This window comes from Lichenostomus cassidix, chromosome W (assembly GCF_008360975.1).
Source record: "Lichenostomus cassidix isolate B80296 chromosome W, HeHo_3.0, whole genome shotgun sequence".
Taxonomy (NCBI): Eukaryota; Metazoa; Chordata; class Aves; order Passeriformes; family Meliphagidae; genus Lichenostomus; species Lichenostomus cassidix.
The window spans coordinates 3382186-3397651 of record NC_139510.1 but is presented as its reverse complement, the minus strand read 5'-3'; the positions used below and the strand labels follow the sequence as shown (position 1 = coordinate 3397651).

Genomic DNA, 15466 nt, shown 5'->3' with positions numbered 1-15466 from the left:
TAGGATCCTATTAAAATACCAAGGTAAAACCTTTTTATCCCTTTTAACTGTGTCTGCCTCATAATTCTACCAGCTGATAAGGCAACAATACCAATTTTGTTTTGCCATTGCATAGCATCAGAGACACAGACACCAACTTAAGGAATAGTGTAATTTACTATAATGTAAAACTACAAAGAATTACAAAAGGATAAGCTAAGCAATGCACATAATCATTAATATAAAAGATTGCCTATAATGATTGAGAAAGATATATCACCAGTTACCCTAATACTTTACCCCTGCATCCAGATATCCTTTAAACATCAGCTGGGGGAAGCTATCACAGCAAAGGACTGGAGAACCATGTCCGGTAACTGGGAAATCCTGTGGTATGTCCACCTTTGCAGGATTGTCACAAGGATTCCTGACTTTGCTGTGACAGTAGTCCAGCTTTTATACTGTTAAACAAACAAGATGACATAACTTCTAGTTTCATTCTCCTGTTGTCTTTCTTCCAAAGCATGGCCAGGGCTCAAGGAGAAACCAAGGGAATTGTCTTTGATCCTATACCCCCCAACAAGGCCAGATGTGGCCTTGTCTGGTTTCTAGATACAGAAAGGTAAATACATGTTTTGCCAGTAAATGAACACATATAACAATATTTTGTTAATGAGAAAATATATTTATATATAACATTTGGTTTGAAGGTTCATCTAGAGGTCAATTTTGGCTCAAGGCCTGTTGTTCAGGCCTTAGTACTTCAATCAGCACCTTGCCAAACACCCCACATATTTAGCAAAAGTATATTGTGTTTTGTAGTGGATATGGTATTTCATGAACCTTTTCCCTTCTGTTTATATTCTTATGGTGGCCCAACACCACAAAGGCAGAAAGATGTAAAAGATGTAATCTTCTAGTTAAAAAAAAATCTTCTCCATTTCAGATTAATTCCTTTGGAGAGTTTGCTTTTGCTGGATGAGGTGATGCAAAATAGAAAAGTGGTTGCATTTCTGGCCCAATGCATTTGTTGGGATTGGATTTGTGTGGCTTTGCATTTGCAGGGCTGTGAGTTTGTTGGGGTTGCATTTGCATGGCTTTCAACTTCTGGGAGCCCAACTATATTCTAGGCTGCATCCAAAGCAGTGTGACCAGCAGATCAAAGGAGGGGATTCTGCCTCTCTACTCCACTCTTGTGAGACCCCACCTGGAAGACTGCATACAGTTCTGGAGCTCCAACATAGGGAGGATATTGACCTATTGGAGCGAGTCCAGAGGAGGCCATGAAGGTGATCAGAGGGCTGGAGCACCTCTGCTATGGAGACAGGCTGAGAGAGTTGGGGTTGTTAAGCCTGGAGAAGAGAAGGCTCTGAGGGGAACATATAGCACCTTCCAGTGCCTAAAGTGACTACAAGAGAACTGGAGAGGGACTTTGAACAAGGGCATGGGGCAATGGCTTCAAACTGACTGTGTGACTTGACACAGGCAGGCAGCTGGAACAACTGTTGAAAATTATATAGCTTTCCTAATTATTTTTTCAAATTAATGGCTTTAATTAACTTTTAAATTGTTTTAATAAATCATAAGAAGTGCATTAATCATGAGAAGTTAAGCAGTGTAATTTTCCACTTTGGCCATCACATAACATAGCTAACTTTCTTTTCACAGACTCTTAATGTTAAAGTGTGATTATTAGATCACCAAAACTTTTAAGTTTTGCTAAACTAATCCTGATAAGTTTCAATGAAAAAAGACTGGGGGAGTTAAAGGTTGAACACCTGGAATCCAGAATTTATAGCCGCCCAAGGACATGTTGGAGTAACTAGAAGATAAAGAAGAGACTAACAAAGACATTTCAGCCTGAGTGCTGGAGACTCCCTGTCTGGGAAAAAGATAATAAAAATACTGAAAAATATGGACTAATTAGCATGAGAAGTGAGAAATCAATAACCAATAGAAGACAGAAATCTAATAATGAAGAGAATGATGTAATTTAAAACCAATGAACATTAATTTCTTTGTTTGTTAAAAATGTATAAATAAGTGAAAAGTTTTGAAAGTCGTGCATGTAGGTGGAGCCATCCCTATGCACCCTGGCCAGAATAAAGTAACGCCTACTCCCTAATACTAAAAAAAATAGTGTTAGAGAGTTTCATTTATCCCGATGTTTTTGGTGACACAACCACAAAACCACAGCTGAAATGCAAAGAGTAAATTTATTTCATTGCCTTGCTGACCAGAGGATCCGGAAGCAACACCCAGATGGAGACACACAAGCAGGAATGCAAGCACCATTAGGTTCAGTCCATGCTAGTGGATGGCAGACCTGCTGGTTGCACCTGTTTGTTTAGGGCCTGAGCACTCATGGTTTAGCACCATGCTGTGATGTCCTCTGTGCGTTTTATGATCTCTGAGCTTTGATCTTCTCTCCCCAAAAACAGGGAGCTCAAGCATGAGCCTTGAGAGTGCTTACAAGTCTCTCCAAACACCTACGTTATCTCTAAGCAGAAATTCTACTTCTCAAAACAGAGGATAAACAGCAGTGGACATAATATATGGGGTTTCCCACACTGTTATTCTCCAGGCCTTGGTATTCCCAGCTGCAAGGTTACATGAGCAAATCTACCATCCTCCTCACCATTCTTCCACTTTTAACCCTTTACAGCCAAAAATGACAGAGAGCAGCTTTAGATTGGATATTTGGAAGAATTTTTTCCTGTGAGGGTGGTGAGGCACTGGAACAGATTGCCTGGAGAAGCTGTGGTTGCCCCAATTGAGAAAGGAGTGGTCAAATAGGTAACTCAAGTTAACTATTGAGAGACAGAATATGTGAATTCTAAAGCCTAGAAAAACAGGATTCCCTTAATCTTATCAAGATAAGAGGGACAAGAATCCGTTTGAAGCCAGCACAGAAACCGCTGAATCATCTCATGAAGGACTACACATGCTCCAGAGAGAAAGATGAAAAGTGCATTGTGATGACTGTCATCCTGGAGGGATCTTTGGGGGTCTCCAAAGACCACTGGGACATACGGAACATGCGTGATGCACGTGCTAATAATATTAATGACTTCTGAGAAATAATTTGTATAACCACTCCTATCCTGGGGAATGTGATGAATATTCATGAATTTTACCTATAACATTCTGTCTTTGGAGGTACCGAGGTGTGTATGTTTGGAGGAGTGAATCCCCCACACCCGGTGCACTGAATAAAAGCAAATACCCACTTCTCTGACTTTGTCTCTGAAGTGTCTCTGGGCTCGCTTGGGGCGAATCACCATCCCTGGAAGTGTCCAAGGCCAGGTTGTATGTGGCTTTGAGCAACTTAGTCTTTGGAAGGTATCCCTGCTCATGGGAGGGGGGGAATTGGAGCTATATGAGCTTTGAGGTATCTATCAACCCAAACCATTCTAGGATTCTGATTTGTGGGGCAGTGCATTTGTTGGGGTTATGTTTGTAGGGCTTTGCACTTATGGGGGTTGTATTTCCATGCCCATACATTTATGGGGGTTGCTTTCACGGGCCTGCTGATACAAGGCAATCAGAAGTTAAGAAATAACTTGTTAGAAATTGCTCACCACACAATATATCTATTGACTTAACATTTATTGTATTTGCCAAACAAGGACTGTGATACTCTGGAACCTCCACGCTGGCAAAAAAGGAAATTTGTTGTTTTGGCCTTTGGACAGAGATTTAGAATGCATGCGTAAAACAGGAAGGTGAGAAGGTCAGTGAAGAAGACCTCCTGTCCTTTTTCAGAAAAGACCCCGAAGCCTCCCCACAAAACAGAACTACGCAGGCACAAGGATATGAAAATGACTTTTGAACTCATTATAATACGAAGCGGGGATAGGTTATGCATATGTATAAGCGGATTGAGAAACTCTATGAATGTGTAACATGTAACCACATATATACCGAGCTATACGGGACTGACGGCGCACATGTCTTTGGAGGGCTACCTCCCATGTGCCCGGCGCTGTAATAAACATACCGGCTTTACAACTTAAAATTATATAGGTTGTGAGGTTTTGCCTCTTTTTCCGTAAATCACTGCGCATTTGTTGCGCTTCCATGTTTGGATCTGTTCCTTTTTGGGGCCGCGCTTGCGGTCGTAGGAGCGCTACCTGCCTCACCCGATGCGCCGCCGCCAGACGCCAACCATAAAATTAAACTCCTATTGTGCCCGCCCGTCCCAGTTTCCGGCTGCCGGCGGCATGGTTATTGTGGGGCGACGGGTGCGCAGGCGTAATAGTGGCGTGTGACGAGGAGAGCGCGGAGGCGCTCGGCTGTGGCGGCGGTGGGGACTGTAACCCGGATGTCGCGCATGTGCGGTGGCGTCCGGACGTGTCGGAGGTGGCCGCGGAGTGCGAGCGGCCGGAGCTGCAGCAACAAGGCGAACGGTGACGACGGCCGTCACTGGGCGCCCGGGTTCCCCCTCCCCCGCGCCGCCGGCCTGAGGGTGGGGGGACGGAGGCCTGGCCCGCTCTGCCGCACCGGGGCTGGCTGAGGCGAGAGTAGGTTCATCCCCGCAGCCGTCGCCACTCCTCACCCCAGCCGCAGGCCGCGCCCGGAGAGCAGCTGATCCGCCGCCGCCCGCGGCCCAGGTAACATCTGCTCTCGCCTCTCGCTCGCTACTCGCCCGCCTGCCCGCCGAGGCCGTCCGCAGCACGCCCTTTCCTACCGCTCGCCGCCGAGGCTGCCGCAGGGCCGGGTCGGGTCGGGCCGGGCCGCGCCCCGCCGCACTGGGGGCATGCCGGCTGCTGCTCCGAGGAGCCGAGACAGCGGCTCCCGCCTCTCGGGGGCTTCTCCTCCCCGGCTCCTTCCCCATTTCCCCCTCTTTTCCTGAACGAGAAGAAAACATGATACCCCCGCCTTCAAACTTTTAGTATTATTATTTTTTAATCCCGGCAAAGGCTCTCCAACCGGCCTGTTCCCAGTTAAGCTTTCCTTCGCTGCCGTTCGTGCAGACTGCTCTCTTCGTGCTCTCTCCCGCACGCTGGAAAAACGCTCTGGGTGGTTTTATGTGAGCCGCTTCTCGTTTAGTTTTTTGAAATCTGCCATCTTATTTGCAGTAACAACGATGCTTTTAGCTCATTTTCAGACAGCGTGGGGTTGCTCAGCACAAGGGGTGTTAATTAAGATTGTTCCTTCTTTATTCTTCCTTCACATCCCTATTTCTGTGAGTGTGGGTTTTGTGTGAGGTTTGTGACTTGCTGCATAGTTGAGCCTTATGTGTTTTACCACCGAAGATTGGTTAATTTCTGCGGTAATCTAGTTGTGGGTTAGGTGTGTTATCACTTAGTACCCAAATTGTGCTACTGCAAGCTAGTTCTTCTCAAACACATACGGTTGGATAGGATCATGGTGTCTTTTACCACCGCTTCTCAAATTATCTTGGTTAATAATAGTGTGCCACTGTCAACAGGCAAGAGTGAATTCAGGCTCCTGCACTGATGTTACTTTGTTCAGTAATGTAGATGATTCCATGCAAGGTTGTTGAAATAGCTATACTGCCCTATAAAACTAAACGTGTTTTTGTACTCCAGCATCATGATAAATAGGCAATTTGTCCTTCTGGCCATCCTCTTATTTTTCTTGGTTGGATTGTGACTGGAAGGAGTTTCTTCTCACTTTGCATTCATGAACCTCTTTTGATTTGCTTGTTGTGTAGGCATGTTTAATATTGATATAGAAACTTTATTTCAAAGAGCTGAAGCCTAAAGAAAAACAGTGTCTCAAACTGATTAGAATTCCTTTTATAGGTAGATGGCTCTTTACATAATGCATTCAGGCACAGCTAACACAATAGGGATGTGAATTTTGAGAGGAATCAACAGATTTAGTGGAAAACAAAGGTGTGCTGAGAGCAGATCCGTGGATCCTGATGAGGAGCAGCCTTTGCTGTGCTGTTGTTAAGGTCTTGCTGGAATTTTAGGACTCTCTTTTTCTATGTTGTTAACCTTGTGAAAAAATTTACTTTTATTTGAGACTGGAATTTTCCGTGCTTCCAGAGGTGATTTTTTTTAAAGTTTGAACAAGTGCAGAGAACATTATCCCTGTGCAGATTACAATAAAGAACAGATGTTATCTAATACACCTATTGCTAGGGTATCGAAACATTACATACAAATGAAAAATCACACTGCTTTTGCCTGAGCAAGGTTTGATTCTTCCTTTTATTGCTTGGTGTAGCCACAATTGTTTTCTCTGTGAGCTTTTGACAAATTATTATTTGTCCTTGAAGGAAGCCTTCTGCAAGAAGAGGGATCTTGCAGGATCCTCTGAGGAAGAGTTCAGTTCAGGTTTGCCATGTCATTCTATGGCAAGGATTTTTACCACCTTCTGCTCTCTGAATCTGGTCTCTCCTGCCATTTCCAGGTTTTTATCCTCATCCCCAGGTGCTAGGATGAGGAGGGGATGACCTCTTGCTCAGTGGGACACCAGAGGTGTTTTTTCAGAAGTGAGGTAGTTTGAGGTGCCTAGAACTGTGTTGTGGAAATAGATCCAGTTGTAGAGGAGCTTACTGCCCTTCCCACTCTCATGGTATAAGGTGCAGTAGTCTTCCTTCTCTGACCATACAGAAGTCTGTATTGAAAAGAGTTGTTTTCAGCTGTATTCTTTCTCAAAAATAAAAACGTGGAGAGAGGGAAGTGGAACCAAAATGAAAAATGAAACTTTCTAGGATTTAAAATTGTATGTGTACATAGTCACATCAGTATAGTACCTCTACCTTGCTCATCGTGTCCTGCCCCCCCATGCATTCAAAAACTAGATAGGGATTGGGATGTGTTTTTACTGTTGTATTAGTTTCTTGAATGAGATTAAAAAACTGGAACTGTGTGCAGCAGAAACATTTGCTCTGTTTATAGGATCAGTCTGTTGCATTTGTAAAGCGCTTTTCAAAGCAGTCAAAGTGCACAGGTTGAAGCTGAGAGGAGTAAAATTGCTGAGAGCTGCACTTGGGTAGCTACATTGATGCCTTAAATTGCTAGAAAAATTTTAGACGCAGACACACAGTATGGGATAGGGGTTTTACCTTGGTTTAATAGGATCCCAGATGCACACCGACGAACAAGCAAGCCCCAAAGGCAAGCAAAAAGTTCCGACGATATCCCCCGTATACAATTTATAGACAGCCTAGATTAGAATACCTATCTAAAAGTCTCCAATAAGAAGTCTAACAAATGAAGTAATTGCCCCCTTATTAAAATTGCCCCCCCCAAAAGATTGTTACTTAGTTTACAAAAAACATGTCTCAGTGATGGGGGCCCTGTTCAAGGTTGTGCATCATGCTTTTGAGATTGTGGGTTTGTTTCGTCTTCCCAAAGGATTCTGAGCAAAGCAAGGGGTACTAGAGTGATAGACATGTAGGATTAAGATACAGGGAGTAAAAAGTACAGGAATGGAGAAGGGTAAAAGGTTATATATAAAATATATATATAAAGAGAGTATAAAAATAAAATAAAAAATACAAAAACCCATCAGGCATCAACATCAGATCAGTTTCTTCCATAAAGAAATGGTTGCTCCTACTTTTTTAACCGTGAATTTATGTTAACATGAAAGAGTTGCCACTCAGAGTTGTCTTAACTTTTCCAGTTCCTTTTATGCTGTCATGTGTCTTTAATTTTTGTAGCTGACAGTGAGATGAGCAGAATTGAGGCTTATGATTCAGACACACACACAAAAATAGTATTCTGGGGAATGTTGGCTCTTACTGTACAGAAGTGTGAGTGTAGTACCTTAGTACTGTCTCTTGCTCTTTAATGCTAATTGTTCTTATGTCTACAAATACTTTGTTCCTGTTCAGCCTTTGGGAAAGTAGATAATATGCTGGAATGTATCTGCAGTTTAACAATTAATTCATATCTTCATCAAATCACAACCTGCCTTTTGTTTTATTGGTTTATGGATTTTTCTTTATCATAAAACTTCTACTACTGTATTATTAAACAGCAAAACTATATTAATGTTTTGGTGGTTAAAAGCTATCAAATGTATGTGCTGGTTTTCTGACATCTTTGTGCTTGTCTAATTTTGGAGACAAGAGCCTTTCTTGTCCTTTATTCATGTGAAATGTTCTAGCAAGATGTCAATTTGTATGCTTTTCTAATTAGCCAGTTTGTTAGCATCGCATTAGTGTCTTGTATCAAAATGCTGGAAATCTGTGTTTGGATGGCTGTTACTAGTTGTTGGAAAACGCAGTTTTCCAGCAAAACTCATGCTAACTAAATAAGGCTGAGCAAGGCTTCAGTATTCCCAGGCCTCAGTAAGATTCCGACAAGCTGTAGTGGTTTGTTTGCCTGAGAATGTTCTGTGGGAAGAATGCCATGAGAAAGATTAGGAGTCAGGAGTGTTATGAGAAAAGAATAAGGGAGTTAGCAGGAGGATCCCTGGGTGTGTGAGAACAGCTGCAGGTGTGTGTGTGTATCTATAATTAGAAATATCTGTAACAGTATATAAGTCTCTCGTTTGGTGAAATAAAATGGAGCTTACTTTATATCTCATATTGAGACTGCCTGTGAGTTTCCCTCGCGCCGCATCTCGTTAACTAGTAAATCACATTCCAGAGTATCAGTGGCAGGTTCACTACCCTATTCATTTACAGTAAGGTTTATCATATCAACGTCAGGCTTGGATTAACTGTCTTGCCCAAGATGTTGGATTGCTGATTGCCTGGATCATATTCCTTTGGGTTACATCCCTGACTTCCAGCTCCATAATTGCCTGGTTTGTCTTTGTAAGTGTTGGAGGTTAGGATTTTTCCTTTCCCCCCCTTTTTCTTTCTCTCAGGGAATTGTTGCCTAAGAGATGGTAAAGATGATACTTTAGAGACAAAAGATGTGGCTGGGAGGAGGAGGAGGGGGAAGGGTGCATTTGCTACTGTCTCTTAGCTGGGGGACTTTCTCTTGGGAAGTGCAGAGATACCTCGAGATTTTGTCTGGGGGGTGAGGGGCTGGGCTCAGCTTTTCACTCTCTCTCACTCTCAGGACTGGAGGGGAACGGTCGGGCTGCTGCTGTGGGGAGAATTCGCTGCCACTGCAGAGTTCTGTCCTGCACTGCTTTCTCCTTACTGTGGGTAAGCCTTTGCTCATAAGAGTGGCCATTGAACTGGGACCTTTTCAATACCCGACCTCACTGAAAAGGACCCTCACCATCTACTCGGGTGCCTCAGGGGAAAACCCGGGACCCCGAACCCCTCCAGAGGGAGCATCTCCCAGCTCTTTGCAGGAGCCTGGCTGCCACTGCCCAGCCCTGCTGTTTTCTGCCACTGCTTTGGGGTTTTTGCTACACTTTAACCTGACAGCCCATGTCTGCCCAACCCCAGCGGCTCCTGGCATGGCTCCGGAGTTTTTTGCTATACTTTGTTTGCCACCCTGGGGGTGCTCGCCTCTGCTGTTCCAGCCTGCTGCTCCAAGGTTCCTTTTACAGTCCATTTCGCCATCTGGAGGGGCACCGGGACTGACTGCCCCTGTGAGTTTGCAAGGGAAGCCCCTTTTCTATCTCTTCTGCTGGCTGAGCCACCATTAACCACGTAGAGAGGTGGCTGAGCTCATGCCACAGTGCCCCCTGCAGCCGCGGGGGAATCATCGCACCTGCCCTGCCCAGCCAGGAGCCAACAGCGCCCCTGCCAGCTGTGACCATAACTACACCAAAGGGGAAAGGTTGTTGTTGGGTCTCTGGGTTTTTTTTCTGTTTTGTTGTTGCTGCCGTTGTTGTTCTTGTTTATCTATCTTGTTATACATATATATATATATACTAGTAAAGAACTATTATTATTTTTCCCATATCATTGCTTGAAAACCCCGTAATTTCAAAGTTATAATAATTTGGAAGGAAGGGGGTCACATTTTCCATTCCAAGGGAGGTTCCCACCTTCCTTGGCAGACACCTGTCCTTTAAACCAGGACAGTAAGCACATTATTTCCTTTTCTTGTTGAGGATTGATTGATCTCCTCAAATTGCAAAATGTGGCTTAAGGTCATTCTTAATATGTAGAAAAAGATGAGAGTTCTTTTTAAGAAATCTAGATTTGTAACTTCTCAGCAAATTTCAACCAAATTAGAGTACTGGAAATGGGAATTATTTGGAGGAAAGTATTTTTCAGATAAGCTTCAAAATTTGCTTGGCTGAATGACTAGGGCACATACTAGGGCACATTAATGGGAGTTTAGGTGAGGTCTTCAGGCTATATAGGATGTATGGAAGAATTATGGTGTCTGTTCAAGTTTGCATCAGTCTTGAAGGAAGAGTTTCAATTAATGGTTACTTATCAGTTCTCTGAGATAATAGTGTATTTGCTACAGATCATCAAGGGTGTTTTTAATTACCTGGCAATCTGAACTTCTTTTGCCTTACAGATTTACCTATTCAGAGGCTCTTATTCTTGTTCCAATACTTAGAGTACTGCAGAACACTAGTTGTTGTTCACTTGTTTTATAATATACCTGTTAATACTTAGTTATTGAAATAAATTGCTTTCTATAACAGAATTATAGAATCGTTAAGGTTGGAAAAGACATTTAAGATCAAGTCCAAACATAATCAAGTACTTCTCTATAACTTTGTAACTTTTTAGCATTTTATGTTACTTGTCCCTTTTTTTCCCCTGTTCTGGTTGCATCACACTATAGCAAAAGGGGGAGAAATACCTTTTTGTTCCTTGATTAATGAAGCTGAGAGCTTTACTACAAGCACTGTCTCCTGCTGCTGCTCTTTTTTTCATGTTCCCTGTCTCTTCTCTCTGCCTCTTTTTCCACAAAACACTCTCTCACCCATTTCTGTTTCCATTAAATTCCTGGGTAGAGGGAATTAAGAATATATTTGCTCAATATATTTGGCCCTATGTATTCCACTGTAAATCTAAACTTTAACTGTAGTGTCAATTTGTAAAACATAAAAACTTGGCTTGTCTCCAAAATATACTAATGCTTCTGGTGCTTCAAAAGAAATATGTCACGGCACTTATCAATATGTGCCAGATTGATACCCACTGACCTCACTCCCTCTCTCTGGGGATCAAAATTTCAAGATTAAAGACAAGATTTCTGTAGATGTGACTTCTAAAAGGAGGCTCCTGAATAAATGTGCAATTATGCACCAGCAGTGTTTAACAGTATTCAAAATCCTAAACAACTGGCCTGGCTTTCAAAAATGCTGAACAATCAGAAGCTCTTATTGAGCACAGTAGAAGCTGAGGGGTGACTCAACATTTCTGAAGATCATTACACTTAAATAAGGATTTATTTGCTTGATCTTAGTCTTCTGAAAGTCAGCCATTAAAATTCTCAATAATGGTTTTAGGGATGTAAAAGAGCTGCATGTCTAATTTTAAGCATCTCTCTATTTAAAGCTCCTTTAGCTAATAGCTTTATCAAGTAATTTGTAATTACTTATGTGTATCTATCTGGGATGCTGTTTTATATTTAAGGAAAATGATGTTCTATTTTGTTTTAGCTGGTAAACTTTGAGATTTGTGTGAATGTGAATTGCTGTGGAGAATGAATGGCAGGTTAAGCTTGACTTTTAATAAAAGCTTATTGAATTGAAGCACTAAAAGAAGCTAGTATTGAGGGAGAAACTTTAATTGCTAGGTAAAATGATCTTACTCAAACTTATAGGTAATTGTTTTCCTTTGGGAGAAATTAGGTACAGAAGCATCCTTACAAAAGAAAAGTATTGAAAATGGAGGGGGGGAGGATTTACGCTGTGTTTTTTCCCAAGTATACCAAAATGTGATGTATTCAAGTTGAAATCAGAAAAAATACTAAATAGGGAAGAGTTTGTTTCCTTTTATAATTGTGCTGGATTTGTGTTGCAATATTCCTTTTACAAGGAGGGAAGTCATGTGTTAACACTGTAATTTGTGATGCCTTAACTTTCTAAATTAACATCACACTCTTATTTTTGTGAAACACATTTGTTTCCAATAAATAGCTGCTACTGCTGTACCTCTAATAACATGAAAAATTCCAGTGCAGAAACAGGTCTTTGACTGGATGTATTCTTCAGATAATGAGAACAAACACTTTTTCTTTAACTATTGAAATCACATATATTTTATTTACATTGCTGAGAACAGCATGGTAGTTTTGAAAAGGCTTATATTTTAAGCTTACTTGGAAAATGTAAATGTAGTAAAATCACTTATACATATTTGCTGCCAGTTTCTTAAGAAAGTCAGACCACATAATTCATAGAATGGTGTTAGTGAAGCCAGAGCAGCTTGAAGAATCAGAGCAGCTTTTTGACAACATTAGACTCCTTTTCTGTGACTGCACAAAACCTGCTGTCCTATGTTTCTGGATAAAGCAAGATAAAGTGTAGTAATTGGCTCATTCAGAATCAAGAAAATCAGGCCGGCTATAATTTGCGGATTAAAGGAAACTTAAAAAGGATCATGTCTGCTGGCTTTGAGAAGAATGACTTCATGACTAGAAACCACTGCAGGTTCTTAACAAATGGAGTTTAAAGGCTAAGCATGTTAGGACGGACTTGGTCTTGAGCTTATATTTAGTGTAATTAAGGCAGTTCTGTTTGAGACAATTCAGAAGTGCTTTTTTAGTGAATTCAGTCAATTTGTCTTGATCCAGAAGAAGCTGGATCCAAACAAGTAAGTACGAATGTGCCAGTTGAGGTTTTCATATCTAAAGATACACACAATACTAATTTACATAGATGTGTATTAAATTAATGGCCAGGTACAATTTTTGCCTTTCTGATTAGCAAAGAGAAATAGAATTGTTCGGAGATTTGAACATAGCTGAACTATTTGAACAGGATTATTGAATGAAGATGACAGATGATTCTGGTGTGTATTCATGCTTATTCACTATTCATACTTTGTTTAAATCAATGCTACTTGATTCCCAGCCGGCATTTTCACTTGTTTTCATCCTGCCAGTATAAAACATAGGAAATCATTGTTACCATTTTCCTTTTCCTGATTCATTTAATGATCCCTACCTTTCTATATGTACATACTATGTGTACATATATATAAACTATAATCTTTATTTAAATATTGTTACTAGGGGAAAATAAACCTTATATCTAAAACTGTGCAAGCAGTGACTTAAGCATGTTTTAGCTATCATGGGACAAGAAATGCAATTTTGTCATATGCTTTTAATATCCTGCACTTGAAAATAAAAGAAGCACAAAGCCAGCAGACTTCCTTAGAAACATGATCTGCAATGTTTAAAACAAATCTAATGTAGATATTTTTTTCCTCCTAGGTTTTACCAAGACACAGTGCATCTAACACTTAACTTGGATCATCTCTCGTTCATCAGCTTGAAAATCATAACAGCCCCCAAACCTGACATTTGATCTGAAAGAAAAAGCTGTGACAAATGGACAATATGTCTATTACTAACACGCCAACAAGTAATGATGCGTGCCTGAGCATTGTTCACAGCTTGATGTGCCATCGACAAGGTGGAGAGAGTGAAACTTTTGCAAAACGTGCAATTGAAAGTTTAGTTAAAAAGCTAAAGGAGAAAAAAGATGAATTGGATTCTTTGATTACAGCTATAACCACAAATGGAGCTCATCCTAGCAAGTGTGTTACAATACAGAGAACGCTGGATGGGAGGCTTCAGGTTAGTACAAGTGAAAATCAGATATTTTCCTCGTAGTGAAGCTGGAGCAAAAGTGAGTGACACAGGATCCTAGAGTGTTGAGGAAGAGTAGCTGTTCTCTTGCAACTACCCTCGCCCCCATTTGTAGGCATGTTTTATGGCTGGAGCTCTGGACTGCTGCAGTAGTTTTTTGTTTGTTGGGTTTTTTTTCCAAAAGGAGCAGAAGGCATTGGATCAGCTGTTCTAAATGAGTATGTGTGTGGCAGTAAAAAGCAGGGTCATGTAACAAATTTGGCTGTTTATCCTGATATTTTCACTACAAGCTTCTGTTAGCTCTGTGTTGGTCAGTAGTATAAAGACAGACCTATTCTAAGAAGGTACTCCAAGGAGTCTGCACTGAGGATTTATGTTAGCCTTATATCATCAGTACTCAGTACCTGTATAGCTTGGGTTGCAATTTCCTTGTTCCGAGGCAGATGTCATGTTTGGCTAGCTTTCTGTCTACCTTATAAGCATTTTTTAAATGTTTTTTTGTTGGTTTTTTGTTTTGTTTTTTTTTTTTTTCTATTATAATGGATTGGCATTTTTCTACTTGTAAATTCCTTATAGTGTAGCTTAGAGCCTCATTCCTCTTCTGGGGCAAAGCTCCTTAGTCATCCATAGTGGGGAAGGTGAACATACATACTACATTAAGCACAAATTCCGCTTCTGCCATTTTGTATCCAATATTTTTTTCTTAAGAATCACAGTGTTGATTTAACCATATCAAAACCCTAACAGAGATTTATTTCTGTTGAGTACAGAACTTGGGTAAACTGTGCATCACCTTTTTTTCCCCATGTTTTGATGATGGAGAGAGGTTGTGTTGTTGTTTGTCCTCTTCCAGCTTTGCTCCTCACTAAGTAAAATGAAATGTGTTGCTACTTTCCCAATCAACTTTTGTGTCTTACTTTTTAGGTGGCTGGTCGCAAGGGATTCCCTCATGTGATTTATGCTCGTCTTTGGAGGTGGCCTGATCTTCATAAAAATGAACTCAAACATGTTAAATATTGTCAGTATGCTTTTGACTTAAAATGTGACAGTGTCTGTGTAAATCCTTACCATTATGAGCGTGTAGTATCGCCTGGCATCGGTAAGTAGACACTTGATTTAAAATGGAACAGTGGGAATAAAACGTAAAATATTTTTGAGTGTAGAAAATTCAGGCCTAAATTAAAAACATTAACTTTTAATGATCTAATTATAAATTACTCTCATATACTCTTGTCCATCTTCTTAATGGAATTATTCTTTTATTCCAAATGTAAAAGAACAATTTGTGGCTTTTGTTTAAACCTTTCTGTTGGCTTTGCACACAGTTCTTGCAGTTAATGTGTATCTTAGGAATAATTTAGCATTGAACTTGTGTTGAGATAGAGGGGGTATAATATGTAGAATCTGTAGTACCAATCTGTAAAGGTTATAAATTTAATATTCAAACGTTGTTGAAGATCTCTGAATATAATTTTCTACGCCCCTTTTTCTTTTTAAAGATCTCTCGGGACTGACACTACAGAGTTCTGGTAAGTAGTTCTGTTTACTATTGCACTTCTATGGGCGCAAACTGCGTTAAATTCTTCAGTATGTACACAGTTTATTCCTTTGTTTCTCCTTGGGAGGGAGTATAGAGAGCAGATGAAAATGCATTTTTCTCTCTGGTTTTGGAAAAACCAGCTAAGTAGCATATAAGAGGCATGATAAATTCTTTAAATTGAGGCTTCAGCTGAGCTTGTTTGTATGTTCTGTTTTCATTGCTTGCAACTTATAAGCCCCTCAAAAAAACCCCGAACAACAAAACTGTCACTGTTGAATGCTGCTAATTAATAAAAAAACCCAGACACCCAAAACCATGGGCA

General features: G+C 40.8%; 1 protein-coding gene across 5 annotated transcripts in view; it reads left to right on the top strand.

The window, feature by feature from the left end:
• The first annotated feature begins 3515 nt into the window (after positions 1 to 3515).
• LOC146425326 (SMAD family member 4) overlaps positions 3516 to 15466 on the top strand; it is a 42442-nt gene continuing 30491 nt past the window's right edge. For 2 of the 5 annotated variants that reach the window (XM_085041623.1, XM_085041624.1), the window contains exons 1-4: positions 4260 to 4592; positions 13227 to 13592; positions 14529 to 14703; positions 15104 to 15133. In XM_085041623.1, the coding sequence (XP_084897749.1) occupies positions 13344 to 13592; positions 14529 to 14703; positions 15104 to 15133 (454 nt within the window). In that variant the 5' untranslated portion in view covers positions 4260 to 4592; positions 13227 to 13343. Of the gene's footprint in view, positions 3713 to 4259; positions 4593 to 13226; positions 13593 to 14528; positions 14704 to 15103; positions 15134 to 15466 lie in introns of those variants that run through there. The other 3 variants (XM_085041621.1, XM_085041620.1, XM_085041622.1) reach the window with 3 other exon arrangements.